Source organism: Natator depressus, chromosome 1 (assembly GCF_965152275.1).
Source record: "Natator depressus isolate rNatDep1 chromosome 1, rNatDep2.hap1, whole genome shotgun sequence".
Lineage (NCBI taxonomy): Eukaryota > Metazoa > Chordata > Testudines > Cheloniidae > Natator > Natator depressus.
Window position 1 is genome coordinate 96,026,366 of NC_134234.1, and position 26,555 is coordinate 96,052,920.

General features: G+C 42.6%; 1 protein-coding gene across 1 annotated transcript in view; it reads right to left on the reverse strand.

Annotated features, from left to right (window-relative positions):
• The window catches only part of UGGT2 (UDP-glucose glycoprotein glucosyltransferase 2), a 297,148-nt gene that overhangs the window by 107,497 nt on the left and 163,096 nt on the right, over positions 1–26,555 (reverse strand). Inside the window, exons 23-26 of the mRNA XM_074962719.1 lie at positions 19,237–19,364; positions 8,202–8,297; positions 5,384–5,486; positions 289–368 (exon numbers count right to left, since the gene is read on the reverse strand). Coding sequence (XP_074818820.1) covers positions 289–368; positions 5,384–5,486; positions 8,202–8,297; positions 19,237–19,364 — 407 coding nt within the window. The remainder of the gene's footprint in view (positions 1–288; positions 369–5,383; positions 5,487–8,201; positions 8,298–19,236; positions 19,365–26,555) is intronic.

Genomic DNA, 26,555 nt, shown 5'->3' on the forward strand with positions numbered 1-26,555 from the left:
AAACAATGGACAAGAAACTATCAATTGGTGTTTTTAAATGTAAATATTTTTGTCATTTTTAATTTGAAAAATTATTCTCGTTAATTAGTTTAATCTCACTTAATAGATCTTGTTATATATAAACTGCTACAGTACTACTCAATTTAAATTCACAGAAACTAATTAGTCCAGCAGCAGGAATCAGCCTCACTGAAACATTACTGATTCTTGAGGAGATTATATCCCTGCAGCTTCTTTTAGTCATATTATATTACATATCTCAAAGAACAGCTGTAGTTTCCTACTCACCTCTTCAAAGGTACTTCTGACAACTTAGATCTAGAGTTCATAAACAGCCTCAGTTTCATGTTGACAATATCTCCAAGTACCTAATAGAAAAGATAATTTTTCCATATTAAAAATGGATTTGGGTAGTTACCAAAGTTCCTTGGCTTTGAAAACAAACGATTCTCTTGACAAATCTTTTTTCCCCTCTGTGAGGGGGTGTATTAACTCCACACTAGAACTGAAGGGGTTAAGGAGCAGTTCTGGGCCCAGATGACTCCATTCCCCTGAACCTGCAGAGCATGCTCCAGCTAGAGCAAGGGGCTTTAAATGGAGCCAGACAACTCAGATGGGGGCAGATGAGGGAACAGGACAGATCTGGCTTGAGATCTCCTGACCAAAGCTGCTACAGACATCTCCGCTGGGAAGGAAGGGACTACCTCAGCAACTCCCAAACTGTGGATCAGTAGATGGGGTCATGGATCCAACGGGCAAGATTTGGCTTGTGAGACAATGCTGTCTCCCTGCAAACATGTCTGGGCCTACTCCACAAATGTTGCACCTCCTGGCCTCACATTTGTGGAGCAGATCCAGACTGTGTGGAGGTGGCAGTGTGGATGCCACTTCGTCATTAGCACGAGCCAGCTGTGGAAGCATCCACGTGAGAGACTTGAATCCAGAAAATCCTTATTTGTGGGCAGCAAGCTTATCAACAGAGCATTCTCTATGCTTGAGCTGGTAAAAGCCTATGCTACCCTTTTCTGAGATGGGAATCCGCAATGTCTTGTAAGCTCCTTAACGCAGGGCTCATATCTTCTTTTATGCTACCACGATTACCCTGTTGGCACTCAGTAAAGAACTGTTTTAAGTTACTGTCTCTGTGCTGCAAATTCCTGGCTGACAATGAAATTATTCAGCCTCCCACACAGGTGATGACTGAGCATCTCAGCAAGATCAAGCAACAATTTGCAACCTTTCCCCCCCTGATTTGGACATGTCAAAGTCTGACTGTGTGTGAAATCCCTTTCATTGCAAGCCCGATGCCATGGATTTGCCAGCAGCTTAAATCAAACAGCTCATCGAAATTTCCTGCCATTGACCATTGAGAGGAACATATGTCCAACTTCTCTCCCAGAGTTCTGGTTCACTGTCAAGAATGACTATACTGCACTCTCAACACATGCCTTGAAACTGATGGTGCCATTTGCAAGCACATATATATGTGCAGCTGGATTCAGTGCACTTGTGTCCATCAGAGCACAACATCGATCTACCATTGATGTCACATCAAAGATTAGATGTGCAAATTCTAACATGCAGCCGGACTTTGAGAAGCTGTGTTGCAACATGCAAGCCCATGTCTCACGTTAAAGAGCGCTAAATAACATAGTGAATGGGCAAATTCCTTGACTTGCTTGGTCGCTGTGTTGCCTGTGCTGTCTGGGGTCACAGGAAACAGAAAGTCTCAAAATGGGGTCATGCAGGCAAAAAGTCTGGGAACCCTGGTCTGAAGATTGTTACTCCCCCTTCCCCCCCCCCTTTTGCTATCTTAAGCTGGACTTTTTGAGACTGTGGAGGGGGGTGGATGGTAGGAAGTGGCCCAGGGAGGCAGTCTTGAGGTATGCCCAGGTGCCTGACATTGGTTGTCTCTCATAGGGCCCTGAATCAGAGCCTGGTGGAGTGGGAGGGCCTGGGCTTCCCTAACCAACACCCTTCCACCCCTCGCAGGAGTAAAGAGAAGACAGAGACACTGGAAGCCTTGTGGCAAGGGCTAGCCACCTACAGCGGCTAGGAAACAGACAGGCTCCTTCCGTTTTAAGGACACAGGACCCTCTACAGTTCGTTGGACACTGCTACTGCTAAAGGGGGAGTTGAGCTAAATTGGGCTGAGTTGCCACCCACCAAAAGGCAGGCCATCCCAGTTTTGGAGGAGTTGCCAACAGGAGGCACCAGAGACCAAGGGGGAAATTGAGGTCAATGACCTAAGCACTAGGTGATGCCACTGCTAAACCTGGCCCCTTGTCAAACACTCTCTAAGGCTTCAGTAACAATCAGTATATATCTTAAGAAGTCTTTCAGTTCTAAGTATCTGCATTAAAGAATGGTTATTGTCAGTTAATTTAGGTAAAATATAGACCTGCCCTAAAATTAGTTCTGATCCAGCATGGAATGTCCTCCATATTCTAAATTTTAATGTTTTTTTTCCAAAATATTAACAAATTAATTTTTTTAGAAACAGCTGTTGTCTTCATCTCCTTCCAGTATATATTCAAACTTCTTTTAATCTGTACCTTCCAGTATAAAGAAAATGTTTTCTCTCTTATGAAATCTATGTTGGTTCTGCAACAGCAAAGTAGCAAACGTTCAAGAATTATACTGATATTACCAATGATGGATCAATGATGTGTTAAACTCTTCATCCCAGAATTTTTGAATCATTTCCACCTAGTCTTTTATTTCTTTCTATCTGTTTATAGTAATTTCTAATGCACCCATCTCCATAGTACTGGTACCTAGGTGCTATATACAAAATGAGAATACTACTTCTTGCTTACATTTCTTTTGTTCTGTGGACAACTCATGGTTTAATGTTGAATTCTCTGGTGATTATATAAAGGAAAGCAGATAAATATAACAGCAATTAAAACTGGAAGATTAACAATGTTCAGTGTCATAAGGCTGTCTTCTAGTATACTTAGGCTGCATTTGGTTCAAGGAATCTAGCTCGGCTTACTAAGTGTCATTCTTTCTCAGACTAGTTTTCAAATTATCTGGAACTCCTAACTGTGCCTTTGTAACCTAACAAAAGCCTGTTCATCTTCTTATAGTCTTAATACATGACAATTTTAAGTCTCTCCAATATAGTATCATGAGACAAGTTTGAAGTGACTACCAAATGTCACAAGGTATGATAAAAATAGAATGCTTTCACCAGAGCACACAGATCATGAATGATTTTGATTAAACTGCTCATAAATGATTGGGACACTAATCATTTACTGGGGGATGACTCCTTAATTTTTTTGTTGCATTACATAACACACAGGATTTATGACATGGATAGTTACCATTATTATTATTTGTAGAACACTGGAAAAATGTTTGGTGCTTTTCAAAACAATATATAAATATAAACCCAGCTCAGAAGAGCTTATGGTCTTGATGTCAGACATATACAAGACAAGATATCCAGAGACGACCCAACTTAAAATCTTTTCCCTTTGGGGTTTTATATGTGTATGTGCTTGTTTAAACAAATACACTCTTCTGGAGGAGGTGTAATGGTTTAATGTTTGTAGGGCATAATGAAATAGGTAGAGCTGAATAGTTTTTCAACAGAAAATGCAGTTTCTGAATTTTTTTTATTTGGTTTGTTGAACTGACTCAAAATGTTTTGTTTTGACTCATTTCAACATTAAACTGCAACTCCTATCACTGCAAGTTGCCTCTTGGGAGATGAAGTTCAGGTCCCCATTCTCTCCTATGGGCTGGGCTGCGTAGGTGGGTGGCAACTTTCATGATGCAATGCAGTCTCCCCTTTGACTAAGTGGCATTGTGCATCATGGGAGTTATACAGCTGCAGGTACATCATGGGAGATGTATTCCAGCCAGGGAGTCCAGTTCATAAAGGAGAACAGGAACTTCAGACCTGAACTACAACTGTCAGGAGTCAATGTACCACAACAGGAAAATGCAGATTGTGCATCAAGCCAAAACAAAAATATTTTGATTCAGAATCATCATAATGTTTCATTTTGATTGGAAATGCTGAAACTTAACATTTCATCACTTCTGAACTGAATTTTTCAGAACAATTTGTCTTCTGACAAATTGATATTTCAACTTTTTGTTCCAATTTGGGACAAAAACAAATGTTGAAATATCAGAATTTCCCATAAGATCAAAATTTTGCTTAGCTTCATCCTCAGGAGTTATGAGTGGGAAGCAAGTGGGAGTTTGGTGTACTGAGAACAGAAGGACATTCCATGCACACGGAACATCATGGAAAAAGGCATGAAAATGGGAGTTGAAAAAAGAAACAAATTTGTGAGGCTTGCATCATTTTCAAGGGGAAGAAGGTAAAACAAACTGCAAAAGGAATCAAGACAGGCTAGGGCAAAATTGTGGAGTGCCTTGAAGTCAAAGCAAGAAATTTAAATTTCACAGGGCTAGTCTTAAAGAAATGGCATAATATGACTCATGAGAAAGGAAATTAATTTTAGCAGCTTTGTATCCATGGTATTGTTTCTCAAGATCAGGAGTTCTCAACCTTTTTCTTTCTAAGGCCCACCCATCCACAGCCCACCTGTGCCAGAACAATTGTTTTTCTGCATATCCAGTAGATTAAAAGCTATAATAAATTGAAAGTCACACAGTTAAACACACACACACACACACTCAATATAAAAAAGAAATGGATAATATAAGTACACAGATAAAAAACTGAATATTAAGTTCAAATACTAATATGCCTGTATTTCCCCACTGCGCAGGGCTGAAGCCCAAAGCCCAAGCCCCGCCGCAAGGGGCTCCCTATGGTGTGGGGCCCCAGGCAATTGCCCTGCTTGCTATCCCCTAATGACTGCCCTGCTGAAGCCAATGGATTTCAGCATATCATGCAGGAAAATTAACACGCTCTCTGGTTAAAAAAAAAAAAAAAAAAAAAAAGCCAGTGTGTCCAGATAGAGCAAGGGGAAACAGCATTAAATTTCTGTATGCTCTCTGATTTATTTTGGCGGACCACCTGAAACCTAATCAAGGCCTCCCAAAGGGCCATAGACCCCCAGTTGAGAATCGCAGCTCTAGATAATCAACAGTTACATGCAATAGAGGATTGTTCTTGGATATTCTTAATAGCACTAGCCATCCGAAGGAACATCCATTCAAGCACTGAAACGAGGTTAGATTTTATCGATATATCTTCTAATGAAGACATTCATTTTCTAAATTGTTAAACGTATATTTGACAGTTTAAGTTAAACTAGTCTCTCAGATAAATGTTAGGCTGTAATTTTTTTTTTTTTAGATATTTCATGTAAAAATAAGAAAAACAAAAACATTCTTAGTACAGGATAAAGTACACAAAAGTACAAATTAAAAGAAACTGCCATCGCCTTACAATCAATAAATGTGCCATCTTCTGTGCTTCTCTTGTTAAAGGATCAACAATAGCAATAACATCATAGAATGGTTCATTCTGTTGAGGATCTATTTTTACTATGCTGTTAAAAAAAGATGTTAAACATAAGTGAAATGAAAAATTCTAAATTAAACTTGTGGAAATAACAATCAACAGGTTTTCTTAATTCTGAATTTATCATATTTTTAGCACTTTACATCGTCTTTAAGAATTTTTCAGTATAAGACATTGCTCCAAACATTTATCAGAGGCCTGGTCTACACTAGGGGGTGGGATCGATCAAAGTTACACAACTTCTGCTACGTGAATAACGTAGCTAAAATCGATGTACTTAGATCTACTCACCGCGGTGTCTTCACTGCGGTAAGTCGATGGCTGATGCTCCCCGTCAACTCCGCCTGCGCCTCTCACTCCGGTGGAGTACCAAGTTGACAGGAGAGTGCTTGGCAGTCGATTTATCGCGTCTAGACTAGACTCAATAAATCGACCCCCGCTGGATCGATTGTTGCCCATTGATCCAGCGGGTAATGTAGACAAGCCCAGAGTCTCCTTGTGAAGTGTCCAGAAAAGCACATTATGAACCAAAATACTTACCTTTCTGTTCATTATAAACCTTTCGTGCAAGCAATATCAGCCAGAATCTTCCTCAGGTTTCCATCACCACAGTGTAGTGGTGTGGCTGCCGACTGAGCTCTCCTTTGGAGCTGACTTTGGGACTCCTCCCACTGCAGCTGGTTGGCAAACTGTACCTCCTGCTGCTTTTGCAAAAGTTGCAGGACGACGGTTTGGGTCTTTTGCTACTGATCAGCTCATAGACAGACAATTTTCTCCATCCTTCCTATATCCATTTCGCTCCTTGGTGGTGGTGGTGGGGTCTTTGATCCTGCTGACTACACAAGTTTGTGGCTGCCTACTGAGCACCTCCTCATAGCCAGGGGTTGCTTTACAGGCATCCTGCCCCTATTACCCACTCAAATACTCCAGATAGTCTATGTTGTAACTCACAGTACCCCTTTCTTGGGCTAGTTGAATGTCAAATAAAGTTTACACAAACCTCAGAAACCTTAGTCATAAAATAATCCAAACAGTCTTTAATATAATGTCCAAAATCATAAGCTCAACCTGAAGCCACCAGTCCCCAGGCCCCCCTTGTCCCTTTTTCTATCCTGAATCATCAGATTTTGCAAGTGTCATCAAGAGTCAACAGTGACAGAAATTTGATTTAAAACATTAAAAAAAAGAAGAAAAAAAAAGGAAACTGGGTAATGTTAAATATAATAAAATGGAGGAACTTGTTTGTCCCTCCTAGACAAGGATTTGTTTTGACAAACCAGATTAAAAGGAGATAATGTATTAATCACAGGCCCTTGATTAGAGGAAGCTGGAGCCATAGGAATGAATAGTAGGCCCTCACTAAATGCATACGTTAATAAATCATGCATTGCAAATATGATTAGTGGATTTCCACTATTTTTCACTAAACAACATATCAGTTAGGTGCTGCCAGGAGTGTAGCCAGTGCGAGTGATGCTACACATCCTACAATCCCATGGGAGGATACTATGCCACTTCAGGTTCTCAGTATGCTTTGATACAGGGCTAAGGTACTTGCAACTGGCTGCTGGTGCTGCTTTTCTTCCTCTCACTATGCTACAAAGGGAAGGCCAGACTCAGTACACCATAGCAGTTTTTCCAATAAAACTGAACAGGAACTTGGGAGTGATGATTACAGGAGGATAAATGAATCTTCAGGAAGGTTCTTCTGTTACTCTCTTATTTAGTCATGGTTCTAATGCTGCCCTTTCTGCCTTTAAAAACTCAACCTGTCTCTGCAACCAGCCACTGAAAGAAAGTAAAACTAAAGATGGCTACCATGATCTTACCATTAACGAGAAGATAGGAGTCCCCCTCCTCTTGCCCCACTTCTTGTCTTTCCAATAAAGATTTACAGATGTGAACCTTAGTATTTTCCAGTTTCATTTAGCAACAGAAAGACACCAGTGGCATACTAACTTTCACTGGCTCCTCATGTTTGGGGTTAATGAGACAGGAGGAGCAACAAACACAGACACTTTAAACTCACTGCTTCAGACTTCCAAACACAATGTAAATCTGCCTGCTGGCTTTTAATATATCTTGTAGCAGCCAAAGCACAACAGTGAGAACCTAACCACCCCTATTGCAAATAGAGTTGGTGGTGAGAGCAATACCATCATTCATCTGTAGGTAACATAGTCCTATGTTTTAGTGCTGGGTGCCAAAAGTGTGAGAAGAGGTGACATGGTGCTAATCCCCACTCCAGGAAATGAATAATTTATATACTAACCTTGTGAACAGTAATCAGTAATCCACAAAATTCAATAATCTCAATTTGGACTTTCCACATCAGTGCAGATTAGTGAGGCTCTCTTAGTTTACCTGCGATTTTGTTTAACTACGTTCAGGTTTTTAATTTAGTAAGTAAATATAATGTACTGATTCATCTTCCTCTCTCCCAGTACTCCCACTTCCACTCAATAGAATTCTATTTGTCACCTTTTTCAGTGTTGATTAGAAATAGATAAAATTGTCAATGTTTTGACATTACTGACCAATATACTAGTAGTGAAATTAAGATTGCCTGTGTTGCTCATTGGTTTCCTGAATTGTTTGTACAATCACAAAATCAGTTTCTTCTTTTAAAACTACAAAATGTTTACTGAAGTTCTGGAAGATTGCATACAGTACTTAAAGCATTAATAATGTTTAATATTAAGATGCCATAGCTATATATGCATTATGATGAGACTGAACTTACCTGTGTTGCTCTTTGAGAAATTCAACATTTTGTCTAATGACTGTTTTAGGCAATGAAGACAGAAGGGCATCCACTTTCATAATCAAATCACTGCCACTGGTACAATAAAACAAACTTAGTTAATATGTGACTTTTCTAATAAAAAGGGAATAAAATATTAATTTTCAATGTATATCTGTGTGCATAAAAGACTACACAAAAATATGATGCTTTAAGGACACCACAGTCATAAGATTTTTAATTTTGAGTCTCTAAGCCTTTAGAATGTGACTAACCAAGAACTTCTAAATCTATAGTTCTGAAGAGATGTGCCCTTCTATACATTTACAAGATGGAATATACAGTCCAGCAGTTTAAATGGTAAAATCCACTTGTATCCACAACTCTCTGTTCCCTTCTTGCTGCTGTTCACTGAAAAATTCCCTCTTACAACTCCCATGAGCAGCCACAGCTAATCAGTCCATCTTTTGACTGCATCTTATTTATCCTAGAATTTCCACGCCGTTTTAACTGAATTTTTAACTGTTTTATCTCCGCATCATTACTTTTCTTCTGTCATTTAAAAAACAAAAACTACAATTAGCTACCACTGATACTGATATGAGTGCAGTGCTTAGTCAGGATCATGAAACAGGGCTTCGACCAATAGCATATGCCTGTAAAATCTTAAATGGAGTGGAGCAGGAATTTACCCCATGTAAGAAAGACGTGTTAGCATTAATTTGGGCCCTACAACATTGGGAATATTTGGTAGGAATGTCCCCAGTGCTTCTTAAAACATCCCACTCTCTGGTAAAGTATGTGCTGACAGGAAAGACTAACGATGGTCATGTTTCTAGCCCCCTGATAGCTAAGTGGACATTAGCATTATTAAACAAAAATGTGAGCATGGAAAAGGTACCAGTTCTATCTCCAGTTTCATATGGTCTTATGGTAGAAGGGGAACAGCATGAGTGCCCCCTGCTTGAAATCCCTCCAGAGGAATCTTTATTGTTCCGAGGTGAAACACTGTTAGGGGATAGCAGAAAAAGTGGATGTAATCTGGTTTGTGGATGGGCCTTGCTACTATAATGAAGGAAAACCATACACAAGATATGCCGCAGTAAGGGTGTCAAATTCTAGGGAACAGTGTAAACCTCACTCAGCACAAGCAGCTGAAATTGTGGCAATAGCCATAGCACTGGAAAATACACCAATAGATAATGGGGTAGCTATCTTCACAGATTCTGAGCAGGTACTAAGAGTTGTAGTAGACTGAATGCCCCAGTGGAAGAAAAGAGGAATGAGATCAGCAGACAACAAGCCTATTGCACATGCTGGGAAATTATCTTTGGCACTTAGCACAGCAGAGAACACAGCCAGTAGAAATGGGAAAGATAAAGGCTCATACGAAAGACATTAAGGAGGCTCAGTGAAATAACAGGGCAGATGAGGAAGCTAAGGCTGGAACCAAGGAGAGGACATTGTGCAGCCACAGCTCCAATTAGCGCCAATAGCAATAGTAGGCAGGGATAAAACAGAACAAATAGATCTAATATCCCTACAGAAAAGAGATCCAGAAATAAAAAGGCTTGTAGCTAAAGGGGAACATCAAGGGTGGAAAATTTGGGAGCATGATACAGGATTGGTTCTAGCCACCAAAATGGAGAGAAAACATGCCTATGTGGGTTGCCCCAACTGAAATAAGTTCTGAGATGATAAACCTAGGCCATAATAACGGTCACCTGGGCATGGAGAAAACTCTCAGCAGAATGCAAGCATCAGGTTGATGGCCAAATATGAGACCTGATATAGAGCAGTATGTAAATAATTGCTTGTCTTGTGCTTCCAATAATGCAGATACTAGATTGGTAAAAGGACCCTTCTGTCACCAAAGAATGCAAACTGATATTAGCTAAAACAGCAAAAGGGAATCAAATATTGCCTAGTAATAGTGGATGCATTTACAAAATGGGTTGAAGTGATACCCACAAGAAACAATACTGACCTAACTACAGCCCACATCGTAGTTGAGCAAACAACAACATGATGGGATGTTCCCCAAGAGACTGAGTCTGATCAAGGACCACATTTTGTGGGGGAAACCACAAAGGGACTCTGCCAAGCATTTGATATTAAGCAAAGATTACATAGAGCAGGACGCTCTCAAAGCTCAGGACAGATAGAAAGAATGAACAGAACAATAAAAACAGCGCTGAGGAAGACGGTATATCAGCAAGGTAAGGCCTGGGACCAGAAACTCCCATTAATCTTAATGGCAATTAGCAGAACTATAGCAGCACAAGGCATAACTCCATGTAAAGCTATGACTGGGAGAGATACCGTTTCCTGGACAGTGGTGGGTAACCAGAGTGCACCAAGATGAGCTGTAGCCTAGAATGCAGACAGATCAGTGGATGCTGCTGCTGCTAAAATCTGTAGCGAATACTCACAGGCAAGTGGCAGTAGCACTTAAAGCAAATGCAAGGCAAATGGACATGAGTGGCAGGTGGAGTCCCCCTTTGGAGAGGCTAGCCCCTGGCTCCACCCCTTCTACCCATGCTGCCCCTAGGACCAGAGCCCCGAGCCTCCCACACCCTGCAGCTGGAGCTCTGAGGCCCCCCACTCTCTGCAGCTGGAACCCAGAAACCCCCCCTCTCCCTGCAGCCAGAGCCCGCCTCTGCCCGGAGGAGCCCCAAGTCTCCCCTCCCGCCATGGCCAGAGGAGTGCTGGGCCAGCTGGAGCCCTGACCCCCTTGTTCTGTGGCCAGAGGAGCCTCAGGCCAGCTGGAGCCCTGAGCCCCAACTATGGCCAGAATAGCCCCGGGCCAGCCGGAGCCCCCCAGCCGCGCCTCCCCAGACACCAAGGCGCCCCACAGGAAAGCTCTTGTCTCTTCTCTTCCAGAAGAAGAACCTGAGCTTTGGATATGGGTCATGCAAGTGATGGGGTGCCTGAGGAGGCGATATGTGTTACTCAGCTTCCTGGGTTCATCAGTAATCTCCCTGGAGTCCAAACTCCATAGCCTAAAGCATTCAAATGCAACATTAAAGTCCCTGGGGCTGCATACTCCTTCTACCCAGAGAAAGCATTTTAAGCCCCAACCTCCCCTATGTTTCTTCCCCAGTTGAGGTAGGACTTCTCCAGGAAGCGGGGCAGGAACAACAGATGCAGACCTCTCCACCTTCCGCCCAACCACTTCTCGCCCCTCCCTCCCTCTTCTCCCTCCCCCGGCAGCATCTGCTGCATGCAGCCAAACAGCTGATCGCGGTGGGTGGGAAGTGCTGGGGAGGAAGGGGAGGAGCTGATAAGCAGGGCCAATGGCTGGCGGGAGATGGTAGGGAGGAGGGGGATGAGTGGCCCGCTGGTGGGTGCTGACCACCCACTATTTTTTTCCATTGGTGCTCCTGGCCTGGAGCACCCAAGGAGTTGGCGCAAATTGATGGAGGGATGCTAGGTCCAGATATAGGACTTGTCCCCTACCATTGCATGATCACATCTTGGTGTGCCAGCAGTATGATCTGGGGCCATGTTGACAGGTTCATGAGGTCAGAAAACTAAAATTGTCTGGGCCATATTGGGGAAATCAACATTCAGGCCATGTCCTGTCTAATCTTCCTGAGGACTCTTGGTATGAAGGAACTGGGAGACAGGTATACCTAGTACCCATGGAATTTGAAACCTGGTGCCCATGGAATTAGAAAAACATCTGATAGGGAGCTGGGACTGGCTCCCCCTCTGGAGCAGAATCTATGTCATTTGTTCTGGTCAGATGCAAACCGTTCTAAACCCAGGCACATCCCCCCTGCAAAAGATATCTCACAAAATGAAGCATTTGATTGACCCTTCATCGTTGTCCAAGCATTGATGACTGAGATGGTCTGCTAAAGTGTTCTTTAGTCTGGGACTGTGCAGAGCCACTGGTGTGATGCAGTGACTGATGCACCATTACCAAAGGGGGACTGCTTTCTGGCACAGCATGACAGGCAAGTTCCTCCATGTTTGCTGATAACAGGACTTCGCTGTGGTGTCCTGGAACACCTGTACTGTCGCACTTTGAAGTACCGGTTTTGTTCAATATCTTCATAAATGATCTGGAGGATGGTGTGGATTGCACTCTCAGCAAATTTGCGGATGATACTAAACTAGGAGGAGTGGTAGATACGGTGGCAGGTAGGGATAGGATACAGAGGGACCTAGACAAATTGGAGGATTGGGCCAAAAGAAATCTGATGAGGTTCAACAAGGACAAGTGCAGGGTCCTGCACTTAGGACGGAAGAATCCAATGCACCGCTACAGACTAGGGACCGAATGGCTAGGCAGCAGTTCTGCAGAAAAGGAGCTAGGGGTGACAGTGGACGAGAAGCTGGATATGAGTCAACAGTGTGCCCTTGTTGCCAAGAAGGCCAATGGCATTTTGGGATGTATAAGCAGGGGCATAGCCAGCAGATTGAGGGATGTGATCGTTCCCCTCTATTCGACATTGGTGAGGCCTCATCCGGAGTACTGTGTCCAGTTTTCTGCCGCACACTACAAGAAGGATGTGGAAAAATTGGAGAGAGTCCAGCGAAGGGCAACAAAAATGATTAGGGGTCTGGAACACATGACTTATGAGGAAAGGCTGAGGGAACTGGGATTGTTTAGTCTGCAGAAGAGAAGAATGAGGGGAGATTTGATAGCTGCTTTCAACTACCTGAGAGGTGGTTCCAAAGAGGATGGTTCTAGACTATTCTCAGTGGTAGAAGATGACAGGACAAGGAGTAATGGTCTCAAGTTGCAGTGGGGGAGGTTTAGGTTGGATATTAGGAAAAACGTTTTCACTAGGAGGGTGGTGAAACACTGGAATGCGTTACCTAGGCAGGTGGTAGAATCTCCTTCCTTAGAAGTTTTTAAGGTCAGGCTTGACAAAGCCCTGGCTGGGATGATTTAATTGGGGATTGGTCCTGCTTTGAGCAGGGGGTTGGACTAGATGACCTCCTGAGGTCCCTTCCAACCCTGATATTCTATGATTCTATGATTGAAAGCTATACATGTGAAACAAATGGCTCTCAGCTCCAGAATGTTTATCTGAAGTTTTATCTCCTGCGAAGACCAGAAAGTGATCCAAATGGGCTTCCCATTCTGCGGTGGACACATCTGTCACAAGTGTCATATTGTGGAGAGATGAGGAGAAGGGTACTTCATTGCAGACAAGTAGAAGATCCTTCTACCAATCTGAAGAGCAGACTTTCTGGGGAATCATGACCACATCTATGTGGTATTTGCCAGGTAGCTGCACTGATCTCAACCAGTCTTGCATGAAGCACAGGTGAAATCTGGCAAATTGTATCATGTAGATGCAGAAAGCCATGTGACCCATGAGTTTTAGGCAGATTGTGGCTGATATTCTCGGGTGGAGCTGCAGCTGGTTGATGAAATTTAGAAGGCAAGAAATCTGTCTTGTGACACACAAGCTTTTGCCACTGAGGAGTCTAGCATTGCCCCTATGTACTCTGTTCTTTGAGCAGGCGTGAGAGTGAACTTGGCTTTGACGACTCTGAGGCCCAGTTCAGTGAAAAGGTTGAAGATTATGGCAATCATGTTGTTCACCTGTTGTGCTAACTGACCTTGGATAAGCCAGTCATTAAGGTATAGACAGACATTAATTCCTTGCTTACTCTGGAATGCTGCCACCATCACTAGACACTCTGTACTGTAGTGAGATTTTCCCACATGAAACCAGGGTTATTTCCTGTGGACCAGGTGAATTCCAATATGAAAGTAGGCATCTTACAAGTTGAGAGCTGCAAACCAGTCCTGAAGATTTAGAGTGGGAATTATGGCTGATAGAGTCACCATCCTGAACTTGAATCAACACATGAAGTTGAGTCGTTGAAGGTCTAGAAAGTGGAGCCAACCTCTTTTCTTCTTTGGGACCAAGAAATAATTAAAACAGAACCCCGTGCCCTGCAATTCCATGGGCACGTCTCCCACTGATCTGAGTTGCAGGAGGGAATCCACTTCCTTTCTGAGGAACATCTTGTGAGAAGCATTCTTCTGTTTTTTTCCTGACACTTCTGTGGTATTTGCACTTCCCCCAGACAGAAGAGGCACTAAATATATATCATTGATAGGGATTGCTCCCTTCCAAGAGGGTCAGGACTTGAATCCAGGGGATTTGGACTCCGCCATGTCATGGGGAGGGATAGCTCAGTGGTTTGAGCATTGGCCTACTAAACCCAGGGTTGTGAGTTCAATCCTTGAGGGGGCCATTTAGGGATCTGGGGCAAAAATTGGGGATTGGTCCTGCTTTGAGCAGGGGGTTGGACTAGATGACCTCCTGAGGTCCCTTCCAACCCTGATATTCTATGATTCTATGACGGGGGTGGGGCGGGGGGTAGTGGCATGTGGGCTCAAAACCCCTAAAATCTTTTTTTCCAATATGCCAAAGGGCTTAAAAGGCTAAAACTAGACTGACAACTATAACTATCTAGCTGGAAAGATAAATTGTATTTTACAGAGAGACAGAGACTGCACATATTCTATCTCATAGCCATAGCCACTAAGAAAGAACTGGAGCTATGAGGTGCCAAAGGGCAAGCTGGGCACAGGCTACTCAAAAGATTTCAATCTTGCACACATAAGGCACACACACTCCAGAAGTGGAATACATGTGGACAACCACTCCAAGAACTCATAGATAGACCTGAACTCGTCAAGGAGAAGAGGGAGTCTAGTATATCAGGTATCCGAGTGTCAACTTGAAATAAACAATGTTGCTGAGTGCAGCTAGTAAATCTCTTTCACTTGACATAGTATGTATGCCCGATGGAGTCCATCCCATTATGTATGAGTATGTTCTGGACCTCTGAGGAGCAGGGAAGATGGATCTGAATGGAGATTTTGCCCATCGCTTTCTAGTATTACCTCTAGCTGAAGAAGTAATTTGGTCGGAGGCCAAATAAAGAGATTCAATAAGTCTGACAACCAGAATTGTGTTTGCCAGGCTGGTGCCAACATGACCATATTGGATGAGTTCTGTCTTAGTTTCCAGCTGGAAAAGTATTTGGAATTATTGGAATTGGAGGGTGTGCATATATTAGTCTTGAAGCCCAGGGGACAAGAAATGCCTCTGACAGAGAACCCAGGCACTGACCCTTTCTAGATCAGAATCTAAAACATTTCTTATTCTTTTTTGGTATCTATGGTAGGTCAGCCCCATCTGGTGAATATGTCCTTTATGATAGTGTCTTTCACTGTGCTCACTTGCAAACTGCCTGTTGAGTTGATCTGCAAGAACATTCTGCAAGCCTAGTAAGCAATGGGCCATTGCAGTAATTTTCTATCAAATGCAGTACTTCCATAGATGCACAGCTTATTGAGAAAGGGGGGTGGAACTTGCTCCCCCTTGCCTATTGATATACACTGTAACTGTGGCGTTGTCTTACGTAATCTGAATGGTTAAACCTTTCAGAACTTGTAGGAATTTTGTGCAAGCCTGATGAATGGCCCTCCACTTTAGGACATCGGTTGAGTTTCCTGATCCGACCAGAGACCTTGAGTATCCCTGAAGCCCGAGACAAACTCTTACTGATGACTGAGGTTAGGTTCATAGCTGTTTGATCAGACATACTATGGTGTCAAATCTTTCTTGAGTCAGATAAGCCTGTGCTGTGGTGAAGTCCAGTACTGCCCCTGTAAGTTATATTGTTTGGACAGAAACTTAACACAAACTTTTCCTTGTTGCCTCTCAGTCCTAAGGAGGTGAAAGGCACAAGTACCTGATGACTGGAGTAGTTCAAATGCTAAGGAGATCTCCCCTGAAAGAGCCAGTAGCCTATGTAAAGGAAAACTTGGATTCTTTGTTTTCTCTGGTGTGCATCCACTACCGCCAGGCATTTGGTAAACGCCAAATGGATCAAATGGCAGAACCCTGTACTGGTAGTGGGAATTGCCTACCTGCAATCTCAGGTATTTCCTGTGGGCAAGATGGACAGCTGTATCAAAGCATGCATTCTGAATGTTGACAGCTGTATACTAATCCTGTGAATATAGATGGAATTACTGCAGCTAGTGTTACAGTCCTGAACTTGAACTTCCAGATGAAGGTGTTTAGATGTCTCATGTCCAGGATTGGGTGCCAGGCCCTGCTCAGAAGTATCAGAAAGTAATGGGAACAAACTTATTCCTCCCCTGATACTCAAAGCATTGCTTCCACTGGTCTGAGACTGAGAAGTGAACTCCACTTCTTGATGTGGCATGCTCTCATGAAAGGGGTCTCATGACAGCAGTCTCTATCTTTTTGGCTAATTCAGACTCTGTGATGTGAGAAGTATAAGCATTTCTGATAGGGTTGAGGCCTAAACTTGGGATATGGTGTAAACACTTCCAAAGATTTCACTGTTGCCCTAGAACCTTTTAAGGAGTGCAGGGCCCTTAACAATTTACATCCCTCAAAGGCAGATTTTCTACTGTCAACTGCACTTTAAGTATTCCAGATAACTGTAACCAAAAAGTTCTCCTCATGGTTATCGATGAAGCCCATGGCATGGACTTGGATGTGCGTGTTGTCTTGTCCGTTCATGGGCTGCCATCACTGCCAGGCACAGGATGAGTGTAAAATTTTTCAAATCCTGCTGAAAGGCCTTATACCTTGTGTTTGAATGCTTATATAGTAATACCAGAGACGCAGGTGACTGTCAGAGTAATTTAGCTGGCTCTAGCAGGCCTTCATTTATTGGTGTCACAAGATGTCCAGGAACGCAGGTGTGCAAAATGTCCAAAAGATTACGTGATTTCTCCTGGACAACTTTCACAAGGATCTTGAGTGTATCAACCACGAGACACAGCAGCCCCTGAAAGGTTTTGGAATCATCAGGCTGCATGTTAGTGGAAGAAGGAATCATAGCCTCATCAGGCAACAAAGAAGAGATGGGAGTTGGAATGTTGTGTTCCTGAGTCTGCAGATCCTCTTCTTCAGATCCTTGGTCATGTGTTGAATCACTGGTTGAGCCATCTGCAGTGCTCCCCGCTGCTTTGCTGGAGACAGATACCTCATTCTAGATTGAGCTGTTGATGCTGCCTTCCTTGCCAGTTATAAGACCAACAGTGCCCAGTAGGACCAAGGCTGCCGGTAGAAATATGGAGCAGAGGGCCAAGAGCTCTTAGGCCAGGGGTAGTTGTGCCCTATACTCCATTTAAAAAAAAAAGGGATCAAATTACCTAGACCCAAAGGAATATGTTGGTGACACCTCCCTCTGGCTATCTGAGTCTAAAGGAAAGAAAAAGTATTCCTCCTCTAAAGGTGAAGCAGTTCTAGGCTTGAGTGCACAGTAAGAGCTTAATGAGCCCTAACACATACCACAATGGGCTTGGTATTGAGCCTGAGATAGTCGTTCATATTACAGGTGAAACCTTTCCCACAAACAACAGAGGTGACCACAGAAACAGTTAAATCTCATGAAGCCATAGAGCCTCCCACAGTACTGAGAAAATCAGTGTCATAGGCAGATAAATAGAAGGCATTAGTACTGGAGCGGTCAGTACCAATGACACCAGTACTGGGAGCTTTGATGCCAAAATTTCAGTATTAGGTGATGCATGAAGCTCCATATGAGCCAGGAACAGAGCAGAGTGACTGGTACTGGAGTGGATGCCCAGAGGGACCCTTCTTGGGCCTTGAGCTACCTTTTTCCATGGAAGAACAAAAGGATTTCTGCTTTTAGAGCTAGCACCCAGAGAGGGTGACCTAGATCTACGTCCCTGAGAGGAGCTATTCTCCTTCTTTCTCTTGACTTCCAGAATTTGTCCTGGTTCAAGAGCAGGATTTTTGAGAAACTCTACTCACAGAGCTGCAAGCTGAGGAGCTGACAGGAGCACCTATTGAAGAGGACTGCTTAGGGATTTCAGTCCCACTCACTCCAGGATATGAATAGGGCTGCACTGACCCCTACAGCAAAAAACAGCTTTATGCCAGTCTGTTTTGTCTTTTGTGTTCTGTTTAAGAATGACTTCCAAATGGCACACCTCTCAGGAATGTGTTCCTCATTAAGGCATAATAAACATCTGGTATGTCCTTCATTACAGGGCATTACTGCCTTGCAAGGAGGACAGTTTTCAAGTCCTGCAGACTTTTGCTCCACCATAAGAGCTCAGCCTGGAACCAGGAAAGTCTCACAGGAAGGAAAAAAAAAAAAAAAAAAGCTTGTTTTGCTTTTCTTTATTTTTTAAAAAGGAAACATTATGAAAAACCTACAACTAAAGACTAACTAACTGAGTAACTATCTGAAGTTATTTACAACTATTTACACAAGAACAATGAGTGAGAAATTCAGGCTATGGCTACACTAGGAAGTTTACAGCAGCAGAGCTGCAGCGATGCAGCTGCACTGCTGTAAACTAATGTTTACAGTAAACATTGTTTACTGTAAACAGTTCTAAGCAGACAGGAGAGAGGTCTCCTGTCAGCTTAACTACTCCAGCCCCATGTGCAGCAGCAGCAGCTATGTCTGAGGGAGAGCTGACATAACACTGTCTACACTGGCTGTCTATACCATTGCTTAGGTTGGTGTAATTTCATTGCTCAGGGGGGTTGCTTTTTCACTCCTGAACGACATTAGTAATACCAGGTTTCAGAATAGCAGCCATGTTAGTCTGTATCCGCAAAAAAGAAAAGGAGTACTTGTGGCACCTTAGAGATTAAATTTGTTAGTCTCTAAGGTGCCACAAGTACTCCTTTTATAAGTAATACCGCAGTAACTGCTAGTATAGTCATAGCCTGAGACACTGCCTAAGTGCCTACCTGAAGTCACAGGCAATAAGAAGGAACTAAGGGACACACTCCACGCTTTATGCCTTTGGATGGGACGCATGAGGACACTTGGAGGACAAGGGCAAGATGCTGTCCAAAAGAATCCAAACTTGGGCACATGCACCAAGAGTGGAATACATATGAACAAACACTGAAAGAAGACCTGGTATCCTCTAGAAGTAAGTGAAATAATTAGTCACAGGTGATAAACTCAAATGAGTCTCACATGCATTCAGACAATAGATTCCCAAAACCCAAAAGTGTTTTACTGTTTAGAGCTGATCCCCATCTCTCTGACAACGCTTTTAATCTTCTCTGCTGAGGTACTGAATGTTATCTTTTCCAACAAATGAAAATCTTCAGTAAAGAACTCATTTTCATCCAAAGGACCCAGGACCTTAAGAGGAAAAACAAATGACACTATTTTACTATAAGCTTAGGTTTTTAATAAAGTAAAATTTTCAGTATTAAAAATCTCTCTCCTGCATACCGCTAGATTTTACTATTTATATAGTATTCATGCTGTGAAAATTCCAGCATTTACAATTTTCTATTAATTAAATTGAACTACAGTATATTTAAACATACATTCCTTTCAGGTGATATCCCTAATAGCAAGTAGAAAAAATTCATTGGGCAAACAAGGGATGCATCTATTGTAAACAAACAAAAAAAAGTTACAACAGGAACATCCACAAATACTTGTACAAGGCTATCACAGCATTCCCAGTATACATGCCTATTTACAGAAATGTATTATTCGGCAACATAAGCTCCTTTTAAATAAAAGCTCAAAGAAAAAAGTGCAAAATTTGAACACAAACCACCATGATCCTGCCTTGTGCTTAGTTGCTAAATCCTATAATACCTTCATTGTGTCCTACATCAGAACTATTTTAGTGTATTGGTGTGTACAGAGTTGTTTAAAAAAAATTGGGAAATCAATACATTCTATTGTACACATGTCAAACGTTATAAGAATATGAATACATTACACACACACACACACACACACACACACACACTTTTCTATAAAGAAAATAAGTTTCAGTTATCCAGTCTCAGTGGAAGCAGAAGTAAATGGACAGGTAATGTTTCCAGAAGATTAAGTAGCAAGAAGGGCCGAACCAAAGCCACTGAGGTCAGTGGGAGTCTCTCAGTTGATTTCAATGGGTTTTGGATTGAACCGTAAAAACATTATGGCAAAAGTACAAAATTTTTCAATTTTGTTTTAGGAAACTGTTGAAAAGGCAATGGGAGTTGAAATGAGAGTTTTGCCACTGACTTATGGGGACAGGATTTCATTCTATTATTCTTAAATAAAACATCAATGACAATAATTGATTGAAAAAAGAGAGAAATGTAAAGTGCCCTTTTGGTCAGGAAAGTGATTCTGAAAAACTGCATGGTCTTATTCAATATATCTTATTGCTACGTGCACTTAGGGTCATCTTTTGACATTAGTGACTAAATAAAGTTTTCATTGTTTTTGGACTGTTGTTACCTCAGAAGGGGATAGAAATAGAGAGAAGTGACCTGGGCTGGAGGGCTAGGCCATGAAAGACTTAGCCAGAGACAGGACATCACAGGAGGGCATCACAGGAGGTGCTATAGACTAAGACCCTTGCAACGCCATGCTATGATGACAGGGGGCACTACATCAGTAAGTCAAGCTGCTTACAGGACTGCATTCTATTTTGACTTGTATCAACATAATTGTTTGCTAGGTTCCAATTTCAGGACCAAAGTTTGCTCTCAGTTATACCTGTACACCTTTTTTTATGCAAGTTATGCCGATAAGACAAAATATACTAACTTATGAAATAGCTTGTTAATTACTGTTCAAACCCATTTGCACAGTATGCAAACTTCTCCCTATTGTCTTAGAAAAAAAAGTAAAGAGCTCAGAAATAGTCATGTTATTACCCTGAAAATTTAAAATTTCTTTTAAAAATCTTTTTGGTTTTCTAGCAAAAACCCCAAGAAAATGACATAATACTTTTCCAGTCAAGAACAGTTTCTAAATCTGTTACAACTAGATCTAAAAGAGTTAAATAGTTGAATTAATTTCAAATAATCATCACTCATTAACTCTGAAGAACAACTCCACTGTGAAAAGTTATTGTAAAAATATATCAGTAAATCTAAAGTAGACATTTGCAATGCTCTCATCATATCTTGGTGATGTTGCACTGGTATAAATGAAGACTGATTTTGGCTTGCAAATTGTTTAGGCCAAATTTTGTCAATGGAATTGTCTGTAATACTGGTATGATGCATGAGCCAGAGAGACACTAGCATGATTTTAAGATTCCATGATGAGTTTGCAGGGCTGGCAGATAGAAAAATAAAAGGTGTTTTTTCTTATTAACTGAGAAAGTTTGGTATTGAAATCATTGAGAGATGCACATAGAACCCAACACCACCATTTTTAGTCATCTTTCCAAGTAAAACTGAACATCATTTGTTCATTACATCAAGGTATGAGGGCAACTGTAGTGCATGAAAACATAGAATCAAATGCGTTCGACATTAACAAAGGGTGAAACAGGAGTGTGTCTTAGCCCCCATGCTTTCTAACATCTACTTTTCATTCCTGCTTCTTCATGCATTTAAAGACAGCAATGATGGCATTTATTTTCGAACTAGACTAGATGGAGGCTTGTTCTACACTGCATGGTTTAGAGCGGAAAACAAGGTGAAAGTGCTGGTTCTGAGAGATTTCCAGTTTGCGGATGATACGGCATTGGTTGCCCACAGTCAATCTTTCCTGCAAATCTCTTGGGTAGATTTTCTGCATCATGCAAGGGCTTCAGGTTGACAATTAGTTTCAAGAAAACTGTAATCATCTATCACGGGGTGGAAGAACCAATGCCTGACATCACTCTGGAGGGTAAATCTCGTGGAGTTGTCAACAGCTTTTGATCCTTGGGTTCTATGATTAGCAGGAATCTTGACTTTCAGACTGAACTGATTAACTGAATTGGAAAAGCAGCTAAGAATTTCGGGCTATTACAGAAATGTGCACGGAACAAAAGCAAACTATGAACTGAGGTGAAGATGCGAAGCTACGAGACTTGTGTGCTGTCATCCCCGCTTCATTGTTCAGAAATGTGGACTACATATGCTAGACTCATCAGGAGACTGAACAGCTTCCACATGAGATGTCTGCACAAGATCCTGGAAATAAAGGGGGAAGACAAAATACCAAACACAGAAGTGCTGTAGCATGCAGGACTAACACACTTAGAAACTACTATCAAGAAGAGGAGGTTGCAATGGCACAGTCCTGTCAGGAGAATGGGAGGAGACTCTATTGCTAATAATATTTTGTACAACAAGATTAGAGATGGCTCTAGAAAGAAGGGCTGCCTTTTACGGCGGTACTAAAATGTATACAAAAATAATATGAAGTCATTCAACGTCAGTGTAGAAAGCTGGGAGTAGTACGCAGAATCCCGCCCAATCTTGAGGGAATATCTGGCACTGGGTGCAGCTGAACATGAAGCAGCTTTTATCCAGAGGACGGAAGCAAAGTGAGAAAGAAGAAAGCAGCGTGCTGTAATCTTGGACTCCAACTCAGACAACACATGGAGCTGTGAAATTTGTAACAAGCTGTGTTGCTCTTTAATTGGGGCTTGTCAGCCATAAGCGGATTCATCAAGCACTTGACTAGACCTCTTACGTGTACACCATGAGCCAGTGGATCAATCGTTGCCTAATCTAAGTAAAATTGCACATTAAATTAATGAATAACTATTGCCCCTGAGATCCAAGTATTTGAAGGGCAGGTCCTCTTTGGAAAGTGACTTAAAATGGAAACTTTTTACCTAACAAACCGTCTAACACTTTTTAATGTTGAATGAGAATGTATGTTGTGTATCCAAATTTTAAGTAAATCCTATTTTAAAACAGATTGCATTACTCTGGGCTATAAAAGAATGCCTGAGTAAAACTACTCTATCCTAGCAAGGGAATTTGTGGGTTGTTAATCACTCTAACACAGGAGAGATAAATTAGTTGAGAAAGTAAAACTCAGCTAGTAAATATCAACCTTGCCGCTTTAGATTTCCAGGTATGTATGTATAAGTATGTATAAGAATTGATCATATACTATGTCAACTTCATGATTTATTTTTCACTGTGTTCAACCAATGATTTGGTCAATTGCTGGTTTCATTCCATGTTACTGTCAAATTGCTGATTTATTACCTCAATTCCAACTGTAATTTTGACTTGATAATTGTGCTGTTTAATTCTTAATTAGTTAGAAGTTTAATTGATTTTAAGTTTGCTCTCTTTATTAATTTGTAATAAAACTCATATAAAGCATACAACTCTCTCTCCAGAGGGCAAAGGTCATTTACTAAACTATTTCAGAGCTACTAGGTTCTAGCTCTAAATTAATACTTGTATCCCAAACAGAGATCTAGGCTTAGAGGAGGCAGTAGAGGTCAGTTCCCTTGCTGGGTGCATGCCCCAAGGAACCCAGTAGGGCCAAGATTGTACAATATAGGATTAAGGGACTAGGGATCACAACCATGACGACTGTTCTTAGATTTCTCAGGCCTATGTCTATAGCACCAGGTCCTAGACTCCCTGCCTCACCAGTAGAGTTCATATGAATGGGACCAAGGCAACCAGGTAGGGGATGTCTCCCTGCTGTGCTTCCAGTGGGAGCTGTGGTGAGGCTACCCTAACAGGAGTCACAGGCTGAGCTAGAGACTGTCTCCTTGTTGGCCCTGAAGAGGTGTTTGGTACTGTAGCAGTGTTGGCACGTAGTGCCATAAAGGGCACTCTCATAGTCATAGACAGTAGTGGTGACTCAAGCTGTGCAGTAACCATCAAATTGTTCAGTACCAAGAAAAACTTTGGTGTTGAGAGGGTTGATGCAGGGAGCAACCATACCATAATGATCAGCACCGGAAGTGTGGGTGCCAGGGTCACTAGCATCAAGTACACCACGGTTGGTACCAATGGATCATACAAGGCAAAGGATGGTGCTCTACTTCAGATGGTACCATTGCTTGGTGACTGGTTCTGTCAGGTTGTCAGAAGGACCCAATTTGGACCATGAACCATCTTTTGACTGAGTAGCCTGAGAATATCTGTGCCTCTCTTTATGAGACGCCAAAGACAAAGGGAAGAACTAAGCCTGTGCTCGCGGTGGGAACCATATTTCTTCCTATTCCTTTCAGATGACTGGGTAGAGAATGACTTAGATGCTCTGCTGGTCTCAGTAGATGGAGATGTCTTTGAAGAGTGAGCATGGGAGCTCAGATCTGAGCAACAACTCAAAGGAGCACTCAATTATAATGGCTGTTCAAGTCTGGTAGGCCCTTTTTACATAGAATCATAGAATATCAGGGTTGGAAGGGACCTCAGGAGGTCATCTAGTCCAACCCCCTGCTCAAAGCAGGACCAATCCCCAATTAAATCATCCCAGCCAGGGCTTTGTCAAGCCTGACCTTAAAAACTTCTAAGGAAGGAGATTCCACCACCTCCCTAGGTAACCCATTCCAGTGCTTCACCACCCTCCTAGTGAAAAAGTTTTTCCTAATATCAAACCTAAACCTCCTCCACTGCAACTTGAGACCATTACTCCTTGTACTGTCATCAGCTACCACTGAGAACAGTCTAGATCCATCCTCTTTGGAACCCCCTTTCAGGTAGTTGAAAGCAGCTATCAAATCCCCCCTCATTCTTCTCTTCCGCAGACTAAACAATCCCAGTCCCTCAGCCTCTCCTCATAAGTCATGTGTTCCAGTCCCCTAATCATTTTTGTTGCCCTCCGCTGGACTCTTTCCAATTTTTCCACATCCTTCTTGTAGCGTGGGGCCCAAAACTGGACACAGTACTCCGGATGAGGCCTCACCAATGTCGAATAGAGGGGAACGATCACGTCCCTTGATCTGCTGGCAATCCCCCTATTATACATCCCAAAATGCCATTGGCCTTCTTGGCAACAAGGGCACACTGTTGACTCATATCCAGCTTCTCCGGTACGAAACTGTGGAAAAACCTGAGTGTCTCTGGATTAAGTTTAGAAGTGTGTGCAACAAGAGTGATGTAGTGGTGGGAGTCTGCTATAGACCACCGGACCAGGGGGATGAGGTGGATGAGGCTTTCTTCCGGCAACTCACAGAAGCTACTAGATCGCATGCCCTGATTCTCATGGGTGACTTTAATTTTCCTGATATCTGCTGGGAGAGCAATACAGCGATGCATAGACAATCCAGGAAGTTTTTGGAAAGCGTAGGGGACAATTTCCTGGTGCAAGTGCTAGGGGAGCCAACTAGGGGGGGTGCTTTTCTTGACCTGCTGCTCACAAACCGGGTAGAATTAGTGGGGGAAGCAAAAGTGGATGGGAATCTGGGAGGCAGTGACCATGAGTTGGTTGAGTTCAGGATCCTGACGCAGGGAAGAAAGGTAAGCAGCAGGATACGGACCCTGGACTTCAGGAAAGCAGACTTCGACTCCCTCAGGGAACAGATGGCCAGGATCCCCTGGGGGACTAACATGAAGGGGAAGGGAGTCCAGGAGAGCTGGCTGTATTTCAAGGAATCCCTGTTGAGGTTACAGGGACAAACCATCCCGATGAGTCGAAAGAATAGTAAACATGGCAGGCGACCAGCTTGGCTTAATGGTGAAATCCTAGCGGATCTTAAACATAAAAAAGAAGCTTACAAGAAGTGGAAGGTTGGACATATGACCAGGGAAGAGTATAAAAATATTGCTCGGGCATGTAGGAAAGATATCAGGAGGGCCAAATCGCACCTGGAGCTGCAGCTAGCAAGAGATGTCAAGAGTAACAAGAAGGGTTTCTTCAGGTATGTTGGCAACAAGAAGAAAGTCAAGGAAAGTGTGGGCCCCTTACTGAATGAGGGAGGCAACCTAGTGACAGAGGATGTGGAAAAAGCTAATGTACTCAATGCTTTTTTTGCCTCTGTTTTCACTAACAAGGTCAGCTCCCAGACTGCTGCGCTGGGCATCACAAAATGGGGAAGAGATGGCCAGCCCTCTGTGGAGATAGAGGTGGTTAGGGACTATTTAGAAAAGCTGGACGTGCACAAGTCCATGGGGCCGGACGAGTTGCATCCGAGAGTGCTGAAGGAATTGGCGGCTGTGATTGCAGAGCCCTTGGCCATTATCTTTGAAAACTCGTGGCGAATGGGGGAAGTCCCGGATGACTGGAAAAAGGCTAATGTAGTGCCCATTTTTAAAAAAGGGAAGAAGGAGGATCCTGGGAACTACAGGCCAGTCAGCCTCACCTCAGTCCCTGGAAAAATCATGGAGCAGGTCCTCAAAGAATCAATCCTGAAGCACTTACATGAGAGGAAAGTGATCAGGAACAGTCAGCATGGATTCACCAAGGGAAGGTCATGCCTGACTAATCTAATCGCCTTTTATGATGAGATTACTGGTTCTGTGGATGAAGGGAAAGCAGTGGATGTATTGTTTCTTGACTTTAGCAAAGCTTTTGACACGGTCTCCCACAGTATTCTTGTCAGCAAGTTAAGGAAGTATGGGCTGGATGAATGCACAATAAGGTGGGTAGAAAGCTGACTAGATTGTCGGGCTCAACGGG